Source organism: Colius striatus, chromosome 2 (genome assembly GCF_028858725.1).
Source record: "Colius striatus isolate bColStr4 chromosome 2, bColStr4.1.hap1, whole genome shotgun sequence".
In the NCBI taxonomy this organism is placed as follows: domain Eukaryota; kingdom Metazoa; phylum Chordata; class Aves; order Coliiformes; family Coliidae; genus Colius; species Colius striatus.
In genome coordinates this window covers 89288367-89304738 of record NC_084760.1, presented here as the reverse complement: position 1 = coordinate 89304738, position 16372 = coordinate 89288367, and the positions used below count along the sequence as shown (strand labels likewise).

General features: G+C 33.9%; 1 protein-coding gene across 1 annotated transcript in view; it reads left to right on the top strand.

The window, feature by feature from the left end:
• Positions 1-16372, top strand: part of USH2A (usherin) — a 392303-nt gene that overhangs the window by 199103 nt on the left and 176828 nt on the right. The window contains exons 32-36 of the mRNA XM_061990105.1: positions 15-174; positions 661-832; positions 5242-5389; positions 11881-12032; positions 15803-15965. Coding sequence (XP_061846089.1) covers positions 15-174; positions 661-832; positions 5242-5389; positions 11881-12032; positions 15803-15965 — 795 coding nt within the window. The remainder of the gene's footprint in view (positions 1-14; positions 175-660; positions 833-5241; positions 5390-11880; positions 12033-15802; positions 15966-16372) is intronic.

Here is a 16372-nt window from a genome sequence, read left to right as displayed (position 1 = left end):
TTTTTTTGCCATAGATTTAGCAGTTTTTACGCCACACCAGTTTCTGCTCACTGCATGCACGCTTGCTGGCTGTACAAACAGTTCCCAGGTCACCTTGTTTACAGCACAGCTGCCACCATCTCACGTAGATGCCCCAGACCTGACGGTTTTGGATTCTAGAACAATATATGTACAGTAAGTAAAGATTTCTTATTTCCTGACAACACAATAGTGCATCAGTTTATTCAAGAATTCCAGTGAGTTCAATCAGGGGAAGGGTTTGTGACATAAAATTAAATTTATTATGATTAAATGCATGGAAGTGATTAGTTTAGTGGATCTGTGAACCTTCTGATTATCACTTGCCAACTTAATTTCCATTTTGTCTTTACGCAATCAGTATAACCTACATATGGTCATAGCCTCTGCAAACTTCAGTGCAGGAAATGTTCTGGTGATATGCCCGTTTTGTAGCCCCTGCTTTGTGTGTTACTGTAATCATTTATCTGTTGAGTACAAATACTGCATTAGAAGTGTGCCTTAGATTTGTTTTTATGGTAGCACAACTGTGTTTTCAAAGTCTTAAAATAAATCCCACAAAGTCCCCTAAACAAAGCCTTACATTTTTCACTACCATCTGAATCTTTGCTGCTCTTAATCATATTTTGCTTTTATTTGCAGATGGAAAGAACCAGTAGAACTAAATGGCATCCTAGATCGCTATATAATTTATATTGCCAACAATGAGCAGAATTTTACAAAGTGGAATGTAACCTATAACAGCACAGAACTTTTTCTGGATTTTACTATTCAGCAGCTTTTCCCGGGTACTGAATACCTCATAAAATTAGCTGTAAGTTTTAAGATGCGTAATAGAGGTGTAAAATGGTGGAAATTGTTCTGATTTCGTTAACATCCTAAATACTTAATGATTCATGTGTCCACTTTTTTCAACCTCTTCTTTCTGAAAATAAGGTGGATAAGGCATCTTAAACAACTATAGATGTTTTGTTTCAAAGTAGGCCTCCAAAAATGGGTATGTTATTTAAACACAGATTTTCTTCAAGGATAAGTTGCATGATAGCTAACAGAGAATTGACCAGAAGTATATGAAAGACTTAAAAAATATCTCCTCCCCTAACTTAGAAGAAAACGTTGAATGCATTTGTTAGACATTCATATTTTGTATCATGATTGCTTGCCCTTTCTTGATAAAATCTGTACGTAAAAAAAGTATCAGAGAGGAAAAGAGTTCAGTGAAAAGTAGCAATTTGTTTGTTCAAAATGATTTAAAGAACCATGGTGTTTTCATTGCATTTCTTTATCATTGATTTTATTTTGTGATGAAGTAGGACAGCTTCAGCTCACTAACAAACCTGAAAATATGTGCACAAAAGCTTGGTATTGTCCCTTGTTTTAAGCACAGTGTTCATTTTATAACAATACCTATATAAGGATATTTGCTTTGATAAATGCCATAGAAAAATATTCTGCTCTTGATTATGAATAAATTTACATTTATGTAGACTGGATATGCATTCATTTTTTCTTAACATGCTCTTGAATGTTCTAAATATTACACCACAAAAATACACAGGTAATGATAAGGATCTGACTTGAACTTGAAAAAGCAAGGATATTCAGTCTAATTAAAGCTTAGATTCATGTTGAAATTAATTTGTTGCCTAGATATTTCAGCATACTAAATTGTATAGCATATGAAATAGCAGCATGTCCAAAACTAAGACAATACGTCAACTAACATTTTATGCCTTTTTAAACAAGTAAGACTATCAAAAGAAATTGTGCTGTCCCACATTGTTCCACATCTCTTCTCTGCTCCTGCCCAGCTTGTGTGCATCGGGGCACAAGGAGAGAGGATCAGGGGAGAATTAACAGCTCGGATCTGGAGAGCAAATGGGACTGCTTTTGGTGGCTCTGCCTTGGGATATGGTTAAAATAAAGAAGTGTTGTGTGGAGTTTATTTTTACTTAAAAAATGTGTATGACTCTTTTAGAAATTACTGAATACAATTTTAGGAACTTCAAATATTTTTATTTATCATTTCTTTGGGGGTTTTTTTGGGGAGAGGAGTTGTTTTGGTTGGTATTTTTGGGGGGTGTACATATTTGCATTGCATCAATGTTAACCAGAAAGTAAGAAATTACAATTTCTTCTGGCGAGGAAGATAACCAGATTTACTTGGATAAAATTACAGTGGTTTGTGATAGGCAGGTTATAGGATCTAAATGTCCTTGCAGCTTTGAAAATGAGAAGTCTAAAAGTGCATGAAATGCCCAATATCTTTGAGCTATGATAGCTTTCTTAAAACATTTGGACCCATTGTTATTTAGAACTGGTCTGAGTTTTTGTAATATTAGAAATTTACATGTTATGAAGCTTAAATGTGGACAAATGTTATACTTGAAGAAAGAAAAAAAAAACTGAAACAAAAAACAAATGAAACACGCACCTGGAAAAAAAAAATGAAATATTTAGTGTTTCAAGTGTAATTTAATCTGAGTTTCAATAAGACTTTGAAAGTAAAAACACTAGAATGTCTTCAACACTGGAAACTTAACTAAATGCTTCCCTTTTTTTTTTGGTAGAATGAAATCTTTCTATCACCTAGAACCTTTGCCTTTTTATTGTTTAACAAGCAGTATTAATTTTATTTAATATCCATATAAAAACTGGTTTTGGTTTATGTGCGAAATTAGAGTTATTGAAAGTTGCAGCTTTGAGCACAGGAATGAGGATTGCCGTAAGCAGGGTTTTCAGCATCTCACAGGCTGCTGGCTTTAACTTTTGTACAACAGCTTTATATACAAGTATGTTAAATAAAGTTAACAAAATGTTTATCTTTGTATGCTGTTACCAATTTTCACAACTGATTACTGCCATTTAATATGTAGCAATTGTATTTGGAAATGAGTGCATCAGCTTTGACAAGTAAATCTAATGATTCTTTCCAAGTCAGCTGAGAGGTCTGAAGTTCCCTTCTCCATGAATTAAAGCAAAGGAGCTTGCTTTAGCTGCTCATGCAGTAAACTGGATGGGTGGAAGCCAGGCCAATCTGAAAGCAAATGAAAAGCTGAAGGGCTGCATTTAGTAGCTGGTGTGGCACACCCATTCATATGACTTGAGTGCTTTTGTGATTTAACTGTTAAGCTTATATCTCTTCATGACTGTGTTGTATGGGTAAGCTAGCTCAGATGCTAGCTAGAGGTTTGCTGTGAGGTGTCTTGTTATGCGGTTTGCATCTCTGTCTTGGTGCTCTAGATGCTTTCATGGTTTTGCAAATGCTGCAAAATTTGTTTCTTAGTGTAATTCAGTGGGGCTCAATCTACTTGTAGGATTTGATGGCCTTGAGCATCAGTGGATGTGATTACCAAAGCCCCCGCAATGTCCAATCCATTTGGATACACTGATCTAAAAATCTCACTATTTAAAATGTGCATGAATAACAATAATAATGAATAAACTGATAATAAAACATTACTGCTTTTCATTAGAAGAGTTATAAACATCATACCACAGCAACTTTTACAAAAAGAAAATTGAGCTTCACGAAATTCAATAAATAAATGAATGGGAAGGCTGCTGTAACCAAGGCCTTGAATGAATTAGCCCTCCACTACTGAGGAAGGCTTAGTTGAACTCATGCATAAATAAGGCAATAAGGTGTGTATGAGGAAGAGGTCTTCCAGAGCTCTTCTTTTTGGCTTCTTCATGAAGCCAGTGTAAGTTAAATCATTTGGAGAACATTCTGTCTTTGCTGGAAGAGTGATCAGTTCTTAAATATTTTCCTTATCAAAATGCTAACAGTTATCTGAGCATCCGTCTGAGCTGACTTTTTTTAAACACTATCATGTTTGAAGTAAACATCATTTTCAGATATTCCCAAAACTGAGGTTGTATTATTTCGTCTTCATTTGATAGCCCAGATTGAACACAGGGAGCCATTCTGTAGTTGTGTTGGGAGTGTAATTTTGAGTGAAAATCAAACCAATCTTGGTGTATAAAATAGCCTCTCATTTACAAACAGTTCCTATTTTTACCCATGGGACTAGTATACACTTTTGGAGTGGGATAGGAAATATGTTGACTGCTCTCTGATTTGAAACACACTGGGAAATGTGAAATTGAAGCAAATCCTTTAAAATATAATCGACTGAGAGAAACATTTTATTCCTGGAGATGTGGACTATAAGGTTATTTGTCTTTTGTGTGCGGATGATCCAGAGCAGGTGACTTGTCCAGTTCATCACATGGACAGTTCCTAGAAACACAAGTGATCCCATAAGTTTTAATTAAGAGTATGTTTTAATCTGAATCCTTGTTGTATTCAGGTTTTGATTTATTTTATTGCTAAATAATAAAATTTTAAACAAACAATAGACCAGAAACCACTAAGTCCAGTACAGAGTTTATACATTCTTGTATATTTTTTTATACTTCTCTAAGAACTCGTGTCCCATTACAGATCTTAGTGCAAATAATTGGAAAACCAGCACACCTAAGGACAATAGCTGTGTAGTCTTATGTTTGTGCATGTAAAACTTAAAAGTCTGTTAAATGGGACGATATGCACATTTTGTCGTATGTTGTATTGTTTCATAATCAAGTAAAATGTAAAAATCGTGTAATCAATCTTTTCTTCTCTAGTAACTAAAATACAAATGATTTGACTTTGTTATTCATAAACATGTAATAATAACTGTTACATATTGATTTATAACAGAGTGGGTTTTCTAACCATTTTAATTACATCTGCGCACCACTGTGCTGTCGCAAGGTGCAGGACTGTCTGGATGGCATTTTTTTCTCAATGATTGTTCATAGAAATAATTTTTTAACTGTTTTACAAGTAGGTTGGTATATTCTGTGTGAGAACTTTTCAGTCAATTCCATAAGAGTTTTGCACTGTAAATTATATACATTGTACTGTAATTTTCTTTAACTGCAGCTGCTAAAGCAATGAAAATCTAATTATGATTATAACTCAGTCAAATGCAAAATGTTGCAAGTAAAACATAAGTCTAATGTTTTAACTGTATTATACCTAAAAACTAAGCAGCGTAATTAGCACATCTTGTTATTTATGAAAAGTGGTAAACAAAGCTATACTAAGAAAATTATCTTCTATGATAAGCAGCATCTTACTAAGTTTAGACGTGTAAAAATGATAAAACTTTACCAAAAAATTGCTAAACTTATTTGGATTAAAATGTGTTTATTTGGTTTGATTCATATATTAAGGCTTGCACTGAAGGTGGATGTTCAATAAGTGAAGCTAGCACAGCTCTAACAGATGAGAGTACACCAGAAGGTGTTCCTGCTCCAAAAGCCCAGTCATATTCATCTGACTCCTTTAACATCTCGTGGACTAAGCCTGAGTATCCGAATGGTAAGTGAACTCTTTTAGCCTCAAGTTAAAAAGATGATTAGTAAAGGTAAATTAATATTCTAAATGGCAGCTTATATGTGGTGCTTAATTTTTAATGATCATTTTAGCACATAAAATACCTGAGATAGTATCATTGTCTGCAGCTAGGAGATTGTGATTTTCAGCCTATCGTACACTTTTCAGTGGCTCAAAAGTGCTCCCTTTTGATAGTTCTTGTGTACTGCATTTCATCGTTTAATGTTTTCCAGGTCAACTGAGCTGAGGAATAGGTATTCTTGGAGAATATTAGTCTAAGATGTTCATTTTACCCTCTAATAAAATGTTAATTTATTTTACGTTAGTTGTTATGTAATAGTCGATTTGTATTCTATGTAGTCATCTTGAAGACGTACATTTCAATAGCTGTGGAAGTTAAATAGTATACTTTCTTTTGTTTAGAAATGTTTTCCAGTCTGAAATGTTCATGTGTAAAAATTTTAGATAAATTTTACATTTGTAATGATATTGCACAGTATGATACGCCCTTGGAACTCACCTTGATGTTATTATCATGAATGCAACAGTTTGAATCACAGCAGAAGAAGCTCTGGGGAAATCTCTGAGTTTAAAGCAACAGAAATGTTTTCCTTCATTGGCTTATCATATTGACATATATCAATTATTTCTCACAGTTTTTTCACATGAATTTTATTTTTCCCCTTTAAGCTTGTCCCTGATTTCAACTGTAGTAAGCACGTCCTACTTGTACAACTTCAGTACAAGACACTTTAAGTGACTCCCCAGGAACTGGTGATAGTAAAGCTTACATGTATGTAATAGTCTATAAGGTTTTACAGTACTTTTAGAAAGAAATAAGAGTAAATCATCTGCTGATAAATAATGTATTTGATAATTTAGGGCTTTTTGTATAGAAGTCACATTGGAAGATTTTGCCTCCTAGCCCCTTAGAAATCTTCTAACTGTGTTTCTGAAATTCCATCAGCATAAGTGGCAGTGACTTAAAGGAAGGCCAGAAAGAAAGAAAAAGGAGAGAGGTAAGGGATAAGTGAGGAGGAAGGCAGGAAGGAATCTAAGAAGGCCACGTATGTTATTTAGTGACTAAAATCTGAATAATTTTCAATGAAATGAGGACTTCTAATATGTAGTAGTCCATGTCAGGACTGATCCTGTTCTCCTTGGGTTGTGGGGAAAAAAATCTAGATAGTTTAGAGTGTAGTTTAAGTAACCAAATAAATATAAAGATTTATATATGTATATTTTTATATATATCAACAACATAGGATAAAGACCTGGAGTTTGAGAAATGAATTTTCACAGCCTTCCTCTAAAACAACTAGAACTTGGGAATACTTGACTAAATTTGCACATTGTATCTTCTTGTTTCTACAGCATTTACTATGTATGGCTTGGATCCTCTTTTAAATACAATAACCAGTTTGTTAGGAAGCTGAAGACGATAGTGCATCAAGAAGGCCAATATCACCCTGACTTTTATCAGAAGTAGTGTGACCAGTAGGACCAGGGAAGTAAATATGCCACTGTTCTTGGTACTAGTGAAGCTGCACCTTGAGTATTGTGTTCAGTTTTGGGCCCTTCACTACAAGGAGGACATTGCAGTGCTAGAGCATGTCCAAAGTACGGCAGCAAAGCTGATGGAATATCAGAGAGCAAGTCTTATGAGGAGCAACGGAGGGAATTGGGGTTGTTTAGCCTGGAGAAAAGGCTTATTTCTCTCTACAGCTACCTGTGATGAGGTGTGTATCAGTCTCTTTTCCCAAGTAACAAGTGATAAGGCAAAAGGAAATGGCCTGAAATTGCACTAAGGGAGATTTAGTTTGGGGATTAGGAAAAGTTTCTTCATGAGAAGGTTGTGAAGCATTGGAATAGGCTACCCAGGGAAATGATTGACATATCCTTGGAGGTATTTAAACAGATGTGGTGCATTAGTGGTGGACTCAGCAGTGCTAGGTCAACAGTTGGGCTCAATAATTTTAAAGATCCTTTCCATCCTAAATGATTCTATAATTTTCTAAAATCCCTTGTCCTTTCATTCATGGAAACTGGAGGTTTCGACAGCCTCAATGACAACACTGTTCACCTCTATATTGCAATTTTGAACAGTGCATTTAGGTAATTACCAAATTTCCATGCAGCCAGCTCCTCTGTTGTCTCAAATACAGCCTGTGTAGGCCTCTTGTGTATGTTTCTCCCCTTTAAAAATATTGTCTGGTATTTTCACTATAATTTCACTATTTAAAGCCCAAAGAGTGTTTTTCCCCTTGCTATTATTTTCTGGTAATATGTGACTACTGCAGAAGTTGAAAAGGGCCCATAAGGATCGAGCTCAATTTCCTCATCCCCACAGGACTACCTAAAGCTATATCATATGACTAAGAGCATTGTCCAGATGCAGATTGAAGTCTGTAGGGTGCTTATAAAGACCCATACAAATGCAATGTTCTCCGTAAATGAACAGAAGTATCTTGAAATTCAGGATAGTTAATGCAATTCACAGAGACCTTAGGCTCAGCTTCCAATTTCTGGTTTTTTTGTGCCTCTTTTTCTTTTTTTGGATAGTCACAGAATTACAGAACCACAGAATCTTAAGGGTTGGAAGGGACCTCAAAAGATCATCTAGCACAATCCCCTTGACGGAGGAGGACCACCCAGTCCCCGGTTCTTCCTTCATTTACTCATTTACATGCTTCCAGTTTTCCATACTCACACATGGAACAAATAAATGGCATTCTTATGTCTCTTTCATAGGTCATATTGCTATTGGAAGATTTTTCTTATGGTCAGAACTGATGAAGGAGATTCAGTGATATCAGCTGCCCTTGCAGGGAAAAATTGCTACTTTTCACTTGCAAGCACTTGCTGAGTGGTTAAGAGTGGAAGAATTACTATCTCATGAACATTTGGCAGCCAGAAGGACATCAGGGGAGCAGGGACTTTCGTTCTTCACTATAGCATGCTTATATTTGCACACTGGCCAAGAAGGAATATACAAATTTTCTCTTATTTTTTATTCTTCTTCTCCCACACATTTTTTGGACATTCAAAAAGATCATATAATAATAACAACACATTTTCCTATTTTATTTCATTCTTTCCAATTTCCTATTTTTATCCCCCTCTTTACTTCATAAAAAAGTATTAAATATAAAGACTAAGTTCTAAGAGTTTTTGCTGAGCAACTGTTCAATCAGGAAAGCTTGCATTGTTCAGTGACTATTTTTGTTCATTCATGGCATATCTTTTGGGCTGCCTAGTGGCCACATCATTTATAATCACTTTGTGTATCAACCTTGCTCCAGGCTGCCCAAGGAGGTTGTGGAGTCTCCTTCTCTGGAGGCTTTCAAAACTGGCCTGGACATTTTCTTGTGTGACATGATCTAGCTGGACCTGCTCTGGCAGGGAGGTTGGACTAGATGATCTTTTGAGGTCCCTTCCAATCCCTACCATTCTGTGATTCTATGATTCAGACTATAACCATTATAATCTTACCATACAGTTTTAGGTCTTCTCTTTTAAAATCCTCTAGCCTTTTAAAAATTCTTAAATCTTTAAAATCTTTATAAAAAAGTAACATTATCTCTTTTTACCATTGAAAATTTCCATTAGATGATCACTCCTTAAAAAGTTTACTTGTGTATAGATCGTAGGTAAAATTAAGTCTTGATCTGGAATGTATCTTCCAAAGATGTGTGGAATTTGTATGGGAAATATTAGGTATAGTAAAAACTGATTTATAAAACTATTCAGTGAACTAATCCAGTACTTGTTTCTGCAAATCCTTGTCCTTGTGAGAGATGACTTGTGTTTGTAGTCTGTGAAATTGATGTAGGTAAAAGTATATTTGCTTAAGATTTGACCTCTAGATTGTACCTTAAGAGCAAAGTGCTTGTAGCACTTTAGATTCAAAACCTCTCTTCATATCTAATGTCTGGAATATCATTGACAGATTATATGGCCTTACACAGGGAGGGGAAAGGAGAATGAAAAAGGGAAGAGTGTAGCTTCTTCAGTTTAAGCTTAATTTTCATTGTTAAATTTCTTTCAAAATTGAAATATAATTGTACTATAGTCAATAGGGATTTGTCTTCAGGAAAAGCAAAATTTAATCTAGCTACCTAGACTTAATAATTATGAGAAAATGATGGATTTTCACGGTGACTGTGAAGCTCACAAAGCCTTGTAGTTCACAAAATGTACTGTACTTTTCAATATTTCATGGATGGTAAACTTCAGGAATATCTATCAAGTCTTGAGAAGTATGTAAAATTTGGGCCAACTTTGATTGGTTTTTTTTCAGTATGCTTTGGAAATATGTACTGATGAATGCAATTTATCCCTGACCAAAAAGAAGTATTGCCTAATTTAGAAAATTGGTTTCACATCTCAAAGTCAGACCACTAACCTTTTTGTTTTGAAATGTACTTTTTTTGCTTCCTTTTATTTCTGTAATTTTCTCCAGCGGAGTCATATAAGGCAAAGGCAGAAGTAAAATCAGGAAGTAATGGATCAGCTTATTATTGATGGTTGTTCTCTGACAGGACTGGGAGGAATAACAAAATCTCACAGTGTTGACCATCAAGCTGCTTCTCAGAGTGTAAATACTGTGTACTGCTGTGGTTTTAGGAACACTTTAACATAATGGTCCAGTTAATACTGAGCTACAGTAGGGTCCCATAGAGATATATGTGACACTCATATTAATATAAAATGATCTCATTATGCCTCATGCTGTTACTATAAATATCAAAGGAATTAAGAATGATTTATCTATTACTTGAAAGTGTTAGTGCTGCTGGTATAGGTACCTGAAGTGTATCAGTGGGTTTATTTTTTTCCCTGTAAAACATCTTTAATGCCAGCTTTCACATTTTTTCCTCTGAGATATGTATATATATATATATATATATATATATATATAGGGCAGATATCAACCATTAATGCCCTTGCTTTACAAGCAGCTAGTCACAGAACCCCAAGAGATTTTTGCTTTAGGAAGCCTGTCAAATGTGGTAGGATTGATAGTATGAGATTTACCAGGACTTCCTCCCACACACACGTCTCTGCTGTCTGACTTGAGTTTAGCCTCTTGCATTTGTAGAAGAGAAAATAATCGAGGAATCTGTGAATCACTTCACTATGTTCAGTTCTGCATTGCTTTAGCATATAAATCTTTTGAAGCATAACTCTTCAAATTTCAGCTAAAACAGTTGTGTATACACTTTTATTTATGAAACGCTTTCTCCGTTCAGTGGAGAAAAAAAATCTTTTCTCAGTTTCAAACAGAATCTTCCTCAATGCGTTTTCAAACAATTCACTTTTAAGGGAAGGAAAAATGAACTGAGTTGTGTTTTTACAATATGAAGATGTTTTCTATAATGTTATGATTAGAAGATATTGTCTGAACTGAACTTCCTTGCAGTGAATCCTTCAGCCTTGCATTTATTTGCCTTAAGATTTCGCACGTAAATAGTTTTTAAAAAAGGAAAATATTCAGGAGTGAAAAAGATAGAGGAGTAGCCCAGAGAAAAAAGTTTCTTTTCTCAACATCCAGAGTCTAAGCAAATCTGTCAAATTCAGACTTTAGTTCATTAAAGTCACAACATTATGTATGTATAGTCTGTGCAGGATTCATGCTATCCTATCATACACCTTTGGAAGAACAGAGATTTATTTTCCTTACAAATTAAATAAGCAATCACAGTTTTTTAGTTAATGTTAGCTGCAGAAGAATCATTCTCTCCTCTGCCTAAGTCTTGCTAACCTTTATTTTGAGTTTGCAAATATGTTTTCTTTCTTTAGATTGAATACATCAGGAGTAGCTAACTTCAGGACTTTTTCTACAGCATAGTGAGAAGGAAACAGCAGATCATAATATTTTGTGGTTTCATTTAGAAAAGTAAATCTTTTTCCAAAAAACTCACCCCAAATTAATGAAGTATCCATATTTTTTTTCAAAATGCAAAAAACCTGAGATAATTATTGACAAGAATGATTATCAATAAGGTGTTTTGTGTGACAAAATTATTTGTTATTGATTTATTTTAGTTACAGCATTGGCCTGAGTTGTCTTTCAATGTTTCAAATATGTTGAAAATCACAATTGTTTTCCTAAATCTAAACCTGTTAAAATGTGAAATAGGTTTATGTGTCTTTCCACTTTTGAGTGTATGCAGAGTAGACTGTGAAACGGAATTGCCTCAGTTTTCCTGATGCCAAGGTGATGTTAGCTGCTATTCAGGCACAAGTTTGTTAAGGGATAATCTTAGATACGATACACTTGCAAGGTTTTCAACAGTTAAAGATGTGAGAGTGTGTTTCTTCTATGTGTTGCATACACAGCCCTGCTAAACCTGTATCTGTTTAACTGTAAACTGTTTGAAATACTACTGCCACCTCCCTAATGTCTGCAGCATTATTTTTATTCTAAACTCTGTAGTGCTTTAGATATTGAGTGCTATCACATTGTTTTATAGGTATTATTACTAGCTATGGATTGTATATGGATGGTGTTCTGATGCAAAATTCATCACACCTAAGCTGTTATGCTTATGGACTTGCGCCTTGGAGTCTGCATTCCTTCAGAGTCCAAGCATGTACTGCAAAAGGTTGTGCTTTGGGTCCATTGGTGAGTACATTAATTTGCATTCTGGGAGCCTTATAAATGTCAGATGACAGTGAATATCAGAGTAAATGGTGATGATTCACTCTGGTCAGTACTAACCCATCTGGCAAAATGTGACATTTAAAAAAAAATCCTGTTTAAGAGCTGCTAAAGATTTGATAGGTCATTGTTAGGCACCGTTCCAAAGTAGAACATAGGTACAGTGAAGAAAGGTAAAATCTGAGGCTGAAACACACATGATTGAAATTAGATAGAGTTAATATCTTTGAAAGGTGCAGAGGTACTTTAGCCAGATTTATATGAACGTATATAAAAAAAGAGTTACTGTTCCAGTAATGAGCACATTTCTAGCTGCCTGATGGAAAGGATTGAAGATAATTTGAGAACTCAAAAAGCCAGAAGTGGCAACAGGAGCAGGGAAATATGGTGATTCGTAAATATCTTTTGAATGCAAGTATGTGATCGAAATGTTATACTGGACATATTTTAGCAGTCTTGTACAACACTCCTTTTTCTCGGGATTTGAGAATACAGGAATATTAAATTTGACATGTGAAAAACAAGCCTTCTGAGGTTTTTTTATTTTGTTAAAGATTTTTATACATACAGCTGAACTGATAAATCCAATATGACTTCACAGTACTTTAGCTGATGAATAACTGAAATAGTACCTACTGTGCTTGGTTTTGTTTTCAAGTATAACTGAGAAAGAAATCAGTGTTAGTTCTGAGATTTAATTTCTTGTTTAATTCAGCATTCTATGTGCATTTTAAATTTTGCTAGTAAGAAAAAGGAAGAAAATAATTAAAAAAAAAAGGAACATTTGGGACTTTTTCGTGTTATTCTGTTCATTTTTCCATCATCATTTATCAAATCACTATACTGGGCTCTGGAAAGAACTTCCAGGTTTTATTTTTATTATATAATTCATTAATCATATTTCCAATATTCTTTCCAAGATTCCTTTCTTTCAAATGCTGGTAACATTGTCTATCTATAGAAGACTAGCCTTTATACCATTAAACATTTTATAGCTTGCTCTACTTTGAAGGTTATTTACTCTTAAAAGCTTGAATGGCTTTTTTTTTCCAGTTTTTCTTGTACATTTTTAAAAACTCAACATATATCCCAAAAGCAAACCTTGTTTTAAGGTATTCGATGTGCAATATTCATATCCATTGTGTTAGTAGCGATGCTTAAGACAAGTAATTTTCTGACTTTGCATAAAGATGAAAGATCTATGTTTTCAGTACTTCTGTCCTGTCAAATAGGCATCAAAAGAACAGAACAGAATAGCAGTAGTTAGGGCTTTAAAACATATTTTTCTTAGCCTTATTTTCATATCTCTACTGAGCTGCAGACTCGTAACTTGACTTTTGAAACAGTTTAAAGTAGAAGTCCCTGTAACTGATACTCATTTACATCCCATGATCAAGACCCAAACTGTTTTCCTAAGCCAGTGATCCATCTCTAATCACAGGAATTGAAGTACAACATCTTTATTTAGTCTTGTCCAAGTGCTGTCTGGAAGTTAAAGCACTGCATCTTCATTTGAATTTTGGAAAGATTTTTATGTCAGTTACAGAATAAAGTCAACACTTAAAAAAACCCCCAAACAAATATTTTGCCCTAATCTAAATAGTACCACTCTGCAGTAAACTGCTATGCTTCCAACTATTTTCCTTTCTGATCTTGTGTTTAACATGCCCTGACCAATGAATGAATGCAATGTGACTATCCTAAATATGAGATTTCTCCATCTTATGTTTCTGAAGGTGGGTCTGAGAGTCTTAATCAGTTATGAGAGCATTAGCAGCTATCGTGTTTCAGTAACTTTTTTGAGTTAGCTAGCTTTTGTTTAACTTTTTTCAGTGACTGATTTAGTTTCAAGTGAGATGCAAATTGGTAGCATGCAAACTAAGAAATGCTAAATGTTTATCTCTTTTTAGTTAAGACAAGATATTGCTTTTGTATCTGTTCTAAATGTGTTTTTCTCGTGGCTTAAAAAGGAATAAAAATATGGATTCTCAAAAAATAGTGTAACATCTAATAAATTCTTTAGAGGAATTCGGGTTATCAGAAATTCTGCTAGTTTTGAAATATGTTAGCTTTTGTAAATATCTTGTAAATAAATGGAAATAGTCAACTGTGAATATTTGTCATCTCAGTCCATTGCTGTTAAACTTAAATTTCTTGTTTTTAATTTAGGTTAGTACTTTTTTTAAAAAAAAACTTAGATGGATGGCAATATTTACCCATTACTATTATTAGTATTATTTCTATCCTATAATGTAGTGTTACATGTAAGAGTATTTTTCTTAGGTTATTATTAAACATCTAAAAATATCACATAATTGTGTATAATTTTTTAAAAAAATATATATAACACAGATTTCCTCTGCTGTATGTTTATGTATTGAATGTACATTTTTTACATAAAATATTATTTTTTAAGTACACTGCAGAAGTATAGCTGTATACTACATGTACTGATTCTAAACAGTGTTTCAATACTTTTTATATCTTTTAATCAAATATAAAATATCTGATACAGATATTAATAAAATATTAAAATATTTTAAAATTATTTTAATCCACTACAGTAGAAAAAAAATGGTATAAATTTCTCCATGTTTTTTGATGTGATGAGACCTGCATTTAGCAGAACAACTTTACAGGAAATCATTTTAGTTTAGAAAGCACAGTTTCGTCATATTCTTCCATAAGGATGTTTTGGTCTGAAGTATCCAAATAATCAACATGATACTGATCCAATAAATCCATGAAGCATTTGTTTATATTTAAGCATGTACGTTATCCTGTTGACTTTACTGCAACTGCTCACCTATTTTCAATAGAATAGTATGTATGAATACAGAAGCACATGTAGAGATATTGATGCACATCAAACTTACACTGTAAGCAGTAATATTTCAAAATTTTATGTACTAAACCAAAAAACAATCCCGTTTCAAGGACAGAGAAAGCCTGTTTGCTTATTTGATGACAGAGCAGGTGTGGCAGTTTAAAAATAGCATTTATTAGCACTCCCATGAACTTGCAGCTGAGAGCCACTTAGAAAGGTGTGAAACCATCTTATACCTTAGAAAACACTAAATACATAATGTATGAGAAACAAACTTGTTGCCATAAATAATAGCAAATTATTTTCCCTAGCACTGAATGTTTCCTACAAGTTATGAAATTTAAGTACTAAATTTCTATAACATTGAACAGATATTTATTAATAGAAAATAAATTACATTGTCCATATTTTTAATAATTTTTTAAAAATCTTAAATATATTTCTTATTCAATCTGCAACCAATATTACACAAAGGATGTTTTTACTGTGTGAAATGTCTATAGTAATTTGCTACAGCTTTAAAATGCATGTTCCTTACAGTTGCCTTAAAATGCGGAAACTGAAAAAATCCATGAGCTTCCAGCACTGCTTCCTCCCCTGATGCTAAGGTTAGATCATTCATCCACATGAGGTGTAGTGATGTTTTCAAGAAGTTAATCTTTCTTTACCAGTATTTATTTCCTGTTCCTTACAGTGTTTTCCATATAAGGTATATTAGTTGATGAACAGCTTCAGACAAATGTGGAAGGGAAGGAAAAGAAAATGCTTAAAAATTGAGAGGGTACCTGCAGTGTTAGTTACATTTTTTTTTCTAAATAAAGAAATTTTCTAAAAATTTTGCATCTCTCATTTCTTGTCTGTTCATAAACTACGGCAACAAACTTGAGTCTCATGTTTGAACTCACAGGTTGAAGCTCGGACCATGGAAGCATCCCCCAAAGGAAGGATTGATGTATTTACTATTGTTGATGGTTCCAAAGAAGTTCAATTAAAATGGCTTGCCCCAAATAAGCCAAATGGAAAACTGACTTACACGATCCTTGTCACTGGTCTCTTCTATGCTGATCAAGGTATTTTTTTCCCCCCTTTTAATAGTCTAGTGATAGCATTGATATTCTATTTCATTTTTTAAGAAAAAATCCTTTAGCACTAAATTTTTCTGCTTTTTTTTCCACTCCATTGATTATTTTAGAATTATTAATGTTATTCTTTAAGAACTGCTGCTTTGATTTATGATGCTTTACATTTTACAAACACATAAATTGGCAAATAAAGATAAGCCCTCTGTACTCATTTAGTCTCTAGATATACGCATGGAGTCTTATCTCACAACCTTCACTCAGATAAGGAAGCTATACTCAGAAAACTTCAGTTGATTTGATCATATAAGTGGGAGCCATTCATGGGAGCTGTTCATAATATGGTTGAAATTTATCCAAGTTGTCATGAAGAAGTAAGACTTACAAACAGACAGCTA